The 13,710-nt window shown below is 36.4% G+C and overlaps 1 protein-coding gene across 2 annotated transcripts; it reads right to left on the reverse strand.

Annotated features, from left to right (window-relative positions):
- Positions 1–525: 525 nt before the first annotated feature.
- Positions 526–4,490, reverse strand: LOC108204907 (dihydroceramide fatty acyl 2-hydroxylase FAH2). Of its 2 annotated transcripts, none has more exons than XM_017374590.2 (7): positions 4,253–4,490; positions 3,529–3,604; positions 2,972–3,064; positions 2,608–2,804; positions 2,345–2,450; positions 1,196–1,342; positions 526–904 (listed from the first exon to the last, which is right to left on the reverse strand). In XM_017374590.2, exons 2-7 carry the CDS (start codon positions 3,577–3,579, stop codon positions 785–787), a joined length of 714 nt encoding a protein of 237 aa, XP_017230079.1. In that variant the 5' UTR covers positions 3,580–3,604; positions 4,253–4,490; the 3' UTR covers positions 526–784. The 2 variants fall into 2 exon arrangements, with proteins under 2 accessions (XP_017230079.1, XP_017230088.1); XM_017374599.2 differs by having other exon boundaries at positions 3,529–3,599; positions 4,253–4,348.
- Between the last annotated feature and the right edge of the window lie 9,220 nt (positions 4,491–13,710).

Below are 13,710 nucleotides of genomic sequence, written 5' to 3' on the forward strand. Positions count from 1 at the left end.
ATTACATTTAATAACAAAATGAGTTGGAAGTGGCTGTAAATGGCAAAAAAACTGAGTATCCGTGCCGAACAATACTAATATCATAATAATAACCATGAAATTAATTAAAAGCAAATATGAAATTGACCAAAATCAACAAACATCTTCATATTCCTATTAATATCAGACCCCTTCCTTAGTCGATCTCAAATAATTTGATTGTGGTGTGATGTTTGTGTTGTGTCACTGCGGTGGTGGCAGATTTGTGGGTTGCGGGGTGCGTGAGCAGAGGTGATGGGTGTTAGAGGTTGCACACGGAGATTGGGGATATGTGATGATATATATAGCAGACAGAGATAGGTGATATGTGATTATATTATTATACATGCACAAAAAATACCACCAATTAAAATCTGCATTTATTTCTATAGAAAGATATGAATATATGTTTTTTTCCTCCTAGATAAGTCTTTATTTCAGAAAAAAAAGAAGTATTACCCAAACATGTACAAAATCCTTGAAAAGAAAGCAAGACAATATAAAGTATATCCACAAGAGCATGTTGTCTCTTCATGTTCATTGCAAAAATGGCATCCTGACAGAGTGACAGGTTACTTTCAATCCAAGATAATTTCTTTTATACATATTCATCCATAATATCAACTTTCGAACACATGGCAACTAATTTCTCAAGATTATACCGTAGCAATATGGTGGGAGGAAAAGAACAAATTTGAAACAAAAGAATGGCACAAACACTAATATCTGGTCACACTATCACTTATAAATGCAACCTTCCATTACATTATCTACTCTTTGCAGCTGATTTTGTTTCTGGTAGTGTCCCGAATACTCTATCCCAAAATGAGGAAGTTATACCAAACCCCATCGTTTGAATACGGAAGTGGTGGTTCAAGTGATATCTCTGCACAAGGCAACAAACTTGTAAGTTGATTAGTTTTATCCCAAATTCCCAATATCAAAGAGTTATACTAAAAAAGTCCAAATGGTTTCATCAGTTTTATAAGTATTTAAATAGAATGATTAATGGGGGTCGGATGATCTGAAAATTGAATATCAAGCTTCATTGTGCGAGGATAAGTTTTAAAACAATAATATGTTCACAACTATACATTTATACAGAGGGATATGAATGCATGAAGAAGAGAGCATAAGTTCCACATTAAGTCACACCTAACTATGTGTGCGAGTTTACCTTGAGGTATCTTGGTACTTTACTTGTTGGCTGTCCATGGTGCAGGTAATAATGGGTCATATCATAACATACATACCCAAATAAAATACCTCCAACCAAACCCGGAGTAGTAGAAGGTGTAGCTGCAAGTTTTACCAGATTATACAACTGCAAATTATAAAGTGCAACATGTGTCAGCAAATCTGTGGTCACCAAAGCAAATTATAGGGTGCAACATGTCAGTAAATCTGAGGTCACCAAGAAAATTTTAACTGGAACAATTTTGGTAGCACGAAAAAGATTGCTTATATACTCAATCCAGCTTGCTTTGTTACTCAATATTAATTTTTTCTCTATCCTCCAGAATTGGGTAGTTGCCTGTGGGGCAGTGAAAGAGTTTCTTTCTAGGAATTAATTTAAGACCCTCAATTATGTAACTAAGTTAAATTATCATAGATGTGTCTTGATCAGGGGTTCAGAAAATTTAGCAATAAACTTTAAACAATACAACAAATTCTGCAGTTACTGCTAGCTCTAGCTCCCTTATGCTGTGTTCCAGAGTTTTTTTATGACAGAAAATAAAAGAAAGAGATGGATTTAATTTCTTCAGCATGTTTTTGAGTGATATTTTGAGAAGGCAAGGAAAAGCAATCTAAAGATTTGGAAAGAATTCTCTTCTATATTTGTCCAACAAATTTTCTTTTAACTTCTAAGAAGATTTGGAGAGAAGAAAAAATAATCGATTCTTCGTTCTTTCCTTTTTTTTCTTTAACTCTGGAACACAGCCTTAGTAATAGTACACTATTATTTAACTGACCCAGTGAAGAGAAATAGAATAACCATCTTATGCATTATAGATCCCTTTAATAGTAGTATTGAATTTCCTACACCAGTGTAAAGAAAAATCATCTTATGCATTCCGACACCTGTACCTAAAAACTAGGAAAACTAAAAGAAAACTGCAAATCTTGTTACTAATTGATCAATTTTAGGAATTGGTGAATTCCTGAACTGTTTTGTGACTGTTTATTTTATTTTTTGGTTTACATAGACGGAGTTTAAAAGATAAAACAGAAAATTAGAGGTAGGTTGAGAAAGATTAGAGAGAACTTTAGTAAAATATAGAGAGAGATAGACAGAAATGAGAGAGAGATATAGAGCAGATAATACCGGCACCAAGAGAATAGCTGCAGCAGCAGGAGGAAAAACAAGTCGCAGGGCATCCTGAGGATGCTTATGATGGCAACCATGCAGAAGATAATGTAAGGTATTCGTCCTAGAACACATTGTTAGCAGTATTAGTGCAAAGCCTGACATACAAAGTATCTGCTTTATTATATCCTTAACGCGGCTCTTTATAAATAACAAACCTATAAATACACACACACACAGAGAGAGAGAGAGAGAGAGAGAGGGAGAGAGAGAGAGCAAACCAGTAACCCTTGGTCTTAATGTGAAAGAGGAAGCGATGCAAAGTGTATTCCATTAATGTCCATATTAAAATGCCACACACAACCATTAGGGCAATTTGGGGAAAGTCATGGCCCATCCGGAAAGACTTGAATTCAAAATAACATACAACTGGGAACCAAATGAGAGGGATCACCCACCAATCATTCAGTGTGAGAAACTGTTTTAAGAATGGCATGAGTTAGTCTCACGATAATATACACATGGTCACCATGGTTAAATAAATTGGCTAGCAATGTGTGGAAATGCTACCTAGGCATATAATTGAAGTTGAGGAAGGGTTTGAGCTAAAAACTGTGTGTGTGTGTGTGTGTGTGTCCATAGTACCTCCATGACATCATTCTCAAAAAACCGAGGACCTTCCTTTGTAACAATGGGCTTGTGAACCCATTCCTGATAAGATTCTCCAAGATGCCCAACCTGTGATGTTTAAACATTCCGCAGATTTCATAAGCATGAACTGTACAACAGTTATAATGAATAATAGACAGACAAGCGAAGAAGAGATTATGCCAACAAGGAGGTGAACCTAGTTTTTGTTTCCTTTTTGGAAAGAGACCTAACTACCTGAGGGATAAAGTAAAGACAAATGCTAATTTGTAACTGCCAAAGCAGATTGATATAATGAGGACGACATTGCAACGACTAGTAAACTAAACATTAATTGTTCTAAAACTGGGCTTGTTTGCCTCCTAATAAGCAATGTAATTGACAGAGCAGTTGGGTAAATTCTACTTCTTAAAATATTGGATGTAGAACATTGTGATATATATGTACATATATCCAAAAGGAGTGAAGTACCGTAACCATAGAATATGCAGTATTGCGGAGAGACAGTAAACATAGATACATATTACATAAGAAGACAAAGAACAGTTTTGTACCTGAGCAACAAGAGGTTTATTCAAGTCAACAGTATAGTCTTTAGCTACCATCTTGGAACCTCAAAGTGCAGCTATACTGCATGAGAGCATGTTAAAGAAATAGGTTACGCATTGTCTAAGGTCTAACAAGCACACAATTTAGGAGTATTTACAACCAAAACTCCAGCATCATCAATACAACAAAAACCATCACATAGCTTTTGTTTCCGGTCAATCAACAAAAACAGAGATCTTCGAATCATTTACTCTTGGAAAAACTATGACACTGCTAAACCTACATTATCAGTAATATGACACCAGATCTAACAGTTAACTCAATAAAATCAAAGAAAACCAATATCAAAATAATCACCCATAATTTACAAAATTCACAAACTAACAACTCATTAAAACCCTGACCGCAGCATCGAAATCTTAACAAAGCACAATTACCATCCCACCTTAAAACTAATCAACACTAAATCAAGATCACATTTTTCAACAATTCTTGGCATCAAATACTACCACAAGTCCACAATGCTAAACAAACAACATAACAATACAAAATTAATCACAAACCGAAGCAAATAAAAAAAACCCGATTGTTAAAACACACAATGTGATCCATAAATCAACTCAAACCCCTAAATCAAATTAAAAAAATCAAATAAAAGCGCAAATCTTGATTCCAATGATACGTGTATACATACAAACGCACACAGATCTAGAGATTAAAAAGAATTACCCAAATTAGATATTGTGGAGTTTCTCTCTCTAGAAAAGCCGAGGACTTTGGAGTAGAGTGAGAGAGTAGATTTTGGTGGACGAAGAAAGCTCTACGACACGAGATTGTGTTGTGATGGGGGGTTATATATTGAGGGGGTGCTGGAGTGATCCTGGCCGTTGATTTCAAGTGATTAGAATGGGGAAGAGATGACTCGGCTGTGTTTGAACTGGGACAGCTTGGCAGACCTGGATACAGTACATAACGGAACAATAATACTCCGTCCTCTCAAAAAGAGTGAGCTGGAGGTTCACGGAGATTTTTCCAGCTTCACGGATATTAAGAAAAATGTACTCCCTCTATCCTATTTTAGGTGTCCACTTTGCAATTTTCACACATATTAAGAAATAATTAATACTGTCTTTGGTCCTTATGATAAGTCACTAAGACTTTTTGCACACAATTCTAAGTGCTTTGACCACACACTTAAAATTATTTTTTTCTGAATTAAAATATATATCATATATTTTAATTCAAAAAAAGAAAAATTTTAAAAAAGCAATTTTAAGTAGGTGGTCAAAGCATCTAGAATTGTGTGCAAAAAGTCTTGGTGCAGAGGGAGTATAATCTTTTTATCATCATCTTCCAGAGCTAATCAGCTTAGTTTTCATACATATTAATTACACATCTCATTAATTATTGTGTATTGGACCTTCTCTCACTTCAAATTACACTCTACATTCATAATGCTTCTAAATATATATATATGAGGGGTTGTTGGTTGTATTTAATACTATATTGAAAATAGTATAAATTTTATATGGGTTAAAGAGTATGACACATAATTTGGGAATTTTTTTTTTGGCAAAGTGGACACTTAAAATGAGATGGACGGAATAGTACGTTTAGTTGAAAAGTAGGTAAAGTGGTGGGATCTACCAATATTTAGTAATAGATTTGAGATAGTGGAGGAAGATAGTAGGTGTAATAGTGTTTATATTATTATAGAATGTAGATAGTGGAAGAAAGTAGTGGGTGTAATAGTGAAAAGTAGTGTTTAAAAAAGGTAAGTATGGTAGGTTCATTATTTTTGGGACGTCCCAAAAAGGAATAAGGGTCACATAAAATGGGACGGAGGGAGTAATAAATGGAGAGATTGGAGAGATTCTTGCGGTTTGTATTTTTATTTTTTTTTTTGGTTTTTTGGTTTTTTTTTATAAACGAGTTAATTCAATAATAAAAAGTCATGCGGCATCTACATAAATAATCGCGTCGAATAAATAAAATACGGAAATAATCACTGATTAATCCATTTTCCTTGAAGATAAAATCACGTGGTTTGTTGAAGATGATATTTAGACATGCTTCGCCACTTCGCTTCTTAAAAGATATATATATATATATAGGCTCATGATCAAATAGAAACCAATTTTAAAATAAAAACTAGAAACCAATACAAGTTAGTGATATTCTCAGTACAATTTAGTGATATTCTCTTTAGGATTTAGTGATCTGTGTTGAACGAATTAGTGAAAACTTAATCTCCAGATATGTTCCAGCTTAGAATCTCCAGATCTGTTCACGTTTTCGATTCAGATGATGGTGATAGTGGTGGAGATGGTGGAGGTGAAGGTGGAGATGAAGGAAAGATGATTGTGGCGGAGGTTTGGGCGGCTTGAAGTAGGGGGTTGGAGCGTTGCCGGAATAGTGGCGGCTTCGCGTTTGAAGTTGAGTCGAGGTGGAGAAAGAAGTATGAACGGGGCTGAAGGAGGTTAAAACAACGATTAAGATGGGGCTAGTGAAGATGGAGGTGGAGGTTGTGTTGTTAGAGAAATAATGGAGGTGGAGGTGGAGATGGAGGTGGTGGTTATGGAGGGGGCGGGCGGCATAGAGGTGGTAGTGGTTATGAAGGAGGCGACGACTGAGGTGGTGGCGGTGGAGATGGGGTTGGTGAAGATGAAGGTGGGGTTGGTGAAGATGAAGATGAAGATGGGGTTGTTTAAGAATTTAGTGGTATTTGCTTTAGGATTTAGTGATATTTCAGTTTGGTTTTTAGTTTCTAGAATAAGGAGGTTTTTATTGGAGTAATACTCTATATATATATATATATATATATATATATATATATATATATAATTGGTAGAAATTGCGTATTGGTTGTGATTGTAGATTAGATCGTGTATTAAAATTTAATTTTCTTTTGAAAAAAATATGAGAAGTAAGAGTGACTCACCAAAAATTCATCAAGAATATATAGTACGATAAACGAGCAAGCCTTTTTGTTTTTTAAATTGAAACTGGTGTTATTATCATAAAAGACATATAATAGAGCGTATATGTTGAAAGATAAAATAAATACAGTATTATAGAATAGTGATGCCATATATTGAGCATGTCGGGCAATTTGTCCTTTCAAAATAAGCCCTTTATAAGAAAAAATATATTTTTTTGAATTATTTTTAATATAAATATTAAAAAAATGTTTCATATTTGTTATTTAACAAAAAAACGAGGACTTATATCAGAGGAAAGTATAGTTTTATTTTACTTTTTTCTTCAAAAAAAAGTTCTTATTTCTCAAAAATAAGATTAGTCAAATAACGCCTATATTGCATTGTCCAGTTATTTTTTTAAACTCTAACGACGGAATAATATTGTTGAATTATGGGGGATAGTTTTGCCATATATTAAAATATATCAACTGTACATTGATACCTATTTCCATGTGTGTTACATATATTATATTACATATATATAATTCAAAGTTTGAGCGAAATCAGAGAAACGATCAAAATTAACAGATGCAAAGTGCTTGCTAATCACTCAATATATATATTCACGTACGCATAATGATAAATAATTATATTAAAATTTGTATTTTGTTCTAATAAAATAAAAAGAAAACTTTTGTGTTTCCTAGACTTTTGTTTGTATGTAAATATTAAAAGTGAAACGTATAGATAATTACTAAAAAGAAATCGTCATGTTTGTTCATTTTATCATCAGAAATGGCATAAGTTTTGGTACTAACGTAAAAAAAAAAAAAGAAGAGAAATCCTAAAATAAATTTTATACGATGAATTTGCTGATTTTAATTGATGTAGGTAGGCACACTATTAATGTTATATATTAATGAGAATGAAATTAATAAAATATTATCCACCAAAATTCAAATATGTGGTTATTTAGTATCATTTTCTAAAAAGAAAGTCTAAAAAAAAATACAGAAATGGAAAGAATCGGGGCAGGATAAACAAGAGTGCGTTGAGTGACTCTGGTTATCGACAAATAAAAAAGAAACAATGAGCTTGTAATTGTTTATACAAGGTCCGTGGAACGTGGGGTGTTTTATTTCACTGGAAATTCGTGGTTAAGACAAAACCTGGATTTTTTTCAAAGGAGTGATACCTAATTTTTTTCTGTCAGGAGAGTACTACCTAAAATTTTAATTATCCAGAAATTAAGAATTTAGATAATATTTGATGAACAATTGTATTAACAAATCGCTCCGTATACACAGCAGAGATGTCTCGATTTGGCTGGGTATTAATGTTGCTACTGCATCTAATGAGTAATGCGGTGGCGTTTGCGCACTTGCATTCGGGGCTAGCGGAGGTGAATATATTGTTGCCTCCCAAGATGACTCATCCTGTTGCGTACACGCTACAGGGACATGGTGCATGTTTCAACTGGTACATGCATGCATGCAATTAATCATCCTTTCGATCTTATGTTTTTATTTTGTGTTTGTCTGAAAAATAAATAAATAAATTTGGTTCAGGTCATGTGATAATCCTGATATTTTGTCTATCGTGCCGACGTTCGATTCGAGTAACGAATGCTCTACGAGTTCGCAGTTGAAGTCGATAGCCCCGTTTAGTGGGAGGAAGGAGACTGTTGTTTATGCTACTGATGCGGATACAGGGAGGGTCCATCGTTGCAAAGTTTACATTGATGATATTGCCAGGATCGAACTTTTCCATACTTCTGCTAAACTTGATATAGATGAGTTTGCCACTCTGCGTGTGGGTGCCTTTGATAGACAAGGTACGTTGTACTGGTAGTTTGTGGTTTGATTTATGACTTGAAAATTGAAACCTTTGATTCTGGTGTGTGAGAGTTTGCATTCAGCATTGTCTCTGGTTCCTGGTTTAATTTTTTACCAGGCATTTATACTTTGTGCCTCTTTTGAACACATGACATAGTTAATTCGTATGATTATGCTGTATTACTTGACAAGCTCATCACTATTTATACTACTGTAGTGTGAGCAGTGTTGTAAAAAGCGGGAATCACTTAATCGGCGAAGACGTGAAGTCACGTGACAATGATTAATCAGTGATTAATTGAATTGATCGAAGATTAATCGGATGATTAATTGAATAATCAGATATTTAATCAGTTCGGCGAGTTATGAAACAGATATTAATTGGTGATTAATCGTAATTAATCACCGATTTTTAGAATAAAGAGTATGAGTAATGCTAGCAGAAACGGATACAGAATTATGGACAGAATGACTTGAATTCCACTGTTACCTATACTTTGCTATTTTTTCTTGAGTACAAAGCTAAAAGAAATCATTAATCAGTGTTTACTGGTCTGCAGAAAATATGTTTTCATCTCTTGTGGGCGTACAATTCAAGTGGCAACTCATTCCTGAAACTGAGGGATCCATTCATCACCTTGTCCATGTACCTCTAGAGTTTTCTCCACTAACTAATTGCGGCGGCTTGTGCGGTGATATAGATGTCCGAATCAAACTGGAGGAAGCCGGAGTATTTTCAGACTTGTACGTAGTTAAAGGAACTGAAATCGGTCATGAACGCGTTGCAGTGGAGCTGGACGAGCCAATGTATAACTATCAAATGGCAGACAGTTTTGTTTTTCATGTTGCCGAATCTGTGTCACTTAATCCATCATCTCAGGTGTTTATTCTTGTTGGGGCCGATGTGCAATATTTTCCCGAAATTGAACGGGGAAGTATATCTGTGCCTGTAAATCTACCATCTCCGCATTATCAATGGGCTGTTTCGAATGCTACAGTTTGTTGGGTAGACACAGCATTGGGCAGAGTTCATGCATTGAACTTAGGTGTCACAACTATTGGCCTTGCAGATACTAGAGTTGGTGGAATTATACAATCGGCTACTCTGCACGTTGTGCTGCCAGATTCTTTGTATATATTCATCTTGCCGCTATCGCTTTCTGGTGATATTCCTGAAGGGGCGACGCCAGTTCCATCTGTTTCGCCTTGGTATGTTGTTGTTGGCAGACCATATCTCCTTGTTATGAAAGTCTTCTCGCGAGGCCACGAGGCAGAGGAGATGTATATAACGGAGAGTGATAATATTAGTTTGCATGATAACCATTCTGAGTTTTGGAACTTGTATCCACTTTCAGAGAATTCCAGTTCCACAAACTGGTGGTTGAATTCTAAGATCCTGAAGACAAAAGCTCCAGGTTTTGGTGAACTGACGGCAACTTTATCATACACTAGTGGAGTTCATGAAGCCAAAGAGGTTCTCAAGGTTGTGCAACAAGTCATGGTATGTGAGCAAGTGAAATTTGTCACTGAAAATCGAAGTAGAATTACTATCAGCCAGGAGGTGGAGCTAAAGGTAACAGGAGGGTGTGCCGTGTCATCTAGTAACTACAAATGGTTTTCGACAGATATGTCTATTGTCTCTGTATCTCCAAACGGCATTGTCCAGCCAAAACAGCCAGGGAAAGCTGTTATCACCGTCGTGTCCATTTATGATACTTTTAATAATGACGAGGTAGAGATTGAAGTTGCTTCTAGCCTCAACTTGCGGCCATCTCCTTTGGTTGTCGACGGTCATTCTCATTCTCATTCTCATCCTCATCCTGCTGAAGGGACTTGCAAGAATAATGAGACTAGTACTATTAAACATGAAACGATACTGACTTCCAAAGTACCGAATACCTGGCATGAATTAGCCAAAAAAAACCACCTCTCACATGGCTACAAGAGGCACGGTTCCACTCTGGCTGCCTTACAAGAACATAGATATAACATCTCTGTTTCTGCTCCATCAGGGATTCTAACAAATGCCCCTTTCTTAACAGAAGGCTACAGCTTCCCTGTGACATTCGGTGATTCTATAGACCACGGTCACGCACCAATCCAGTACGACTGCAAAGTAGAGCCTGCTTTCCTCGGGTACACGAATCCGTGGAGGGCCGACAACCACAAGTCCTGTCTTTTCTTTCCATACTCTCCAGATCACCTAGAACGTTCTGTCGGACATTTAGATGGAATCAGTCAGAACATAAGTGTCACAATAACCGCTTGCGTGCATGGAGCCTTATCATGCGGCTCAGCTTTCTCCCTTTTCGTGGGAGGATTCGCCATCCTAGGAATGAACCACAACTTACTACACCTAGACCTCACCCGCGACCACGACAAGTCCATCATAACTCTAGTCGGCAACACTGATGTTACAATCCAGTGGAAATCTCAGAGTGTTCTCCACATAACACCTATTTTCACCCGAAAAGACGTAGTAGCAGGGCGGGTTGAATACGAGATCAAAGCGCTGAGCTCCGAGAGCTTGAAAGACAAAGTGATCTTCTCACTTGGAGCCAATGGGCAGACGGCCGAAATTGATGTCAATTTCGAACTTCAAAAGCCCATGCAGCTGCCTACTCAGCTTACTGCGTACGAGAAGCTTTATATGATATTTGTTGTGTGTGTGCTTGTGTCAGTAGTGCGTCTCTTCTACGTCGAAAAACAGCCGAGAGCCACCACAACCATCGTGCAACGAAGTGAATACTTGCCGCCTCAAGCAACTGTTTGATTTCGAGTTTTTAGTTATACCGGCTAATAACCGGGGGAAGCATGAGTGTAAATTCAACATGTTAATAAATTATAGAAGTTTTATGTAAAATATTGTAAACACAACACTACTTGTAATAGAGTTATATAGAAAAAAAATTTTACGCAACATCAGTTTGCAGAAGATTTATACAGTACTCCCTCCGTTTTAATTTACATGTCCACTTTGTAAAAAAAATTATGTTTCAAATTACTTGTCCACTTCAACTTTCAATGCAAAATCATATTTCCAAAGTCAATTATACTCCACATATCTCGTATTTATATTTCCTAGATCAATCTCACTCCACATGTTATGGTCATTTAATAGAATTAATTTGTGAACAACTACTTTTCTTAAACTGTGTGATTTTTTGAAAGTGGACATCTATTTTGAAACGGAGGGAGTATAAAATAAGAATAGCGGTAGCTAGCTCTGGGAAAGGCAAAATCGTTCTAAAGATGGAGATAAGGACAAAACACAAATAGAATCAATGTCGGGTGGTAGTATTTGTACAGCTAGAATGCCTAGATACGCATGTCGGGCTTGCTCTGCATGCATGTTTTTTTCTACATGGAAAGTGAAAACTTGGAAAGTCGTGCTGAGCATGTCTGATTATTTGTTATAGGAAATAGAGCAAATATGCAAATCTGTTTTAATATATTGAGCAGTGAGTATATGCAAGTTTGTTAATTTCTTCAGAGCTGAACCTCAAGTATGAAGCTGGAAACGCTTTCATCTGATTCTTCTCATTCTCCACCCGCCAAGACCAACCACTTCTTCAAGATTATCCTCTCTGATGCTCACTCTCAAACTAACCTCGTATAAATTTTTGCTTATTATTTATAACATTATGCGTTTTAATGTTTTTGTCTGCTTGTCGATAATCTTGTGACTCACTGCATTTTGTACAGATGATTCCAAGAAAATTTGTAAGGAAATACGGGATGAATCTAGGAGGTTTGTCCCGTATTTCCTTAAAGGTCCCGAATGGCTTAGCTTGGCGGGTGACATTGAAAACACGCAACGGCGATGTTTGGCTCAAAAATGGTTGGACTGAATTCGCTAGATTTTACTCTGTAAAGTTTGGGCATCTGTTGATTTTTAAATATAGAGGACATTCTGAATTTAAAGTACGTATATTTGATTCGAGTTCCACGGAGATAGACTATCCGTCATTCAGAAGTGCGAAGCTTGATATGGGGGAATCAAGCCAAATGAGGAAGAGAGCATCTGAAATTCACCATTCTGCGAGTTCTCATCTGATGAGGCCTCATAAAAAGAGAGTGAAAAATCATGCTCCTAATGATGCTGGCCATAGTGGAGTCTTTATGACGCAAAATTTGCAGCAAGAAACAAGTATGCACCAGCTCTACTATGGTTTCTCCTTAAAAGTAGACGTTTTCTTAGAATGCAACTAACATGCTCGCTGGTTTGACATTTTCCAGAAAAATCAGGAAATTGTGCAAGTAAAGAAGCCGAAGCTAGAGCACTTGCCTTGGCTGAAGCTTTCAGAACTGATAACCCCTTTTTTGTCTATGTTATGAGAAGAACATATGTAGATGGGAAAGGACGTGGCTTGGTAATCACTAAACACATATATAACATATTTCGATCTCCAGTAACTACTAATTTTGCTTGTGTTTTGTGTCATTTGAAGAAGATGTAAAAATATCATATGCTTGAACTTGGCTGTTTTGGCTGGAATGAGCTGGAACAAAATAACATGATACCGGGGATGAGCTACCATTAGTTATATAGTGGAATCATGCCTTGGTTATAAAATTTTAAATTTGAAAGAAAAGTATGAATGGAGCACTATGGACAGTTAGGAAACTTATTAGTTATTTCTGAATTTTGTGTGTTTTCGACAGAAAGAGTTTGTCATTTTCTCCTGTCTGGCAGGTTATAAAGAAGGCCTTTGAAGAAAGTTACAAGAAGTGGAAGGACAATGACCAGGTTCATCTTCAGGTTGAGGGGAAAAAATGGCTGGTTCATTGTGATATGAAGCAGGACAGTTGTCGACTAAGCTCTGGGTGGGACAAATTTGTGCAAGACAATTCATTGACTGTTGGTGATGTTTGTGTCTTTGAACTGGTTGATGAACGTAGAAGATTACTACAGGTCGTCATATTTCGAGCAACAAAAGGAACAAAGGGTTAGAATAACTGGCTCTGAACATGCCAACTTCTAAATTAAAGACGCCACTTCTTTTAATCATGAAGCAATTTGCTTTCGTGTAATTATATTACACATAATTACACGAAAGCAAATTGCTGTACATTCTATTTGCCTGATGAACTCTGATGTCGAAATTTTCAGGCCAAGAAAATGAGATATTGCCGAGGGTAAAGAGTGAAGCTAAGCCAGCTAGAGTTGTTGCATCAGTTAATGCTTTCGCATCCAAATACCCTTGCTTCAAAGCCAAAGTATGCCCATCTTGTTTGTATGGTGCATCCTTGGTAAGTTTTTCATTTGATCTTTGCTACCTTTTTTCCAAGTCTCAAAACTCATACCAAGTATTGATTCTTGTGGTTGCAGACTGTGCCGCGAAAATTTATCAAGAAATATATAACCGAAGACTGTTGTCATGTTACCCTTGAAAATTCGGATGGAGAAACGTGGTTGGTCAAGTGCAGT

The sequence above is a fragment of the Daucus carota genome, chromosome 1, assembly GCF_001625215.2.
Source record: "Daucus carota subsp. sativus chromosome 1, DH1 v3.0, whole genome shotgun sequence".
NCBI lineage: Eukaryota > Viridiplantae > Streptophyta > Magnoliopsida > Apiales > Apiaceae > Daucus > Daucus carota.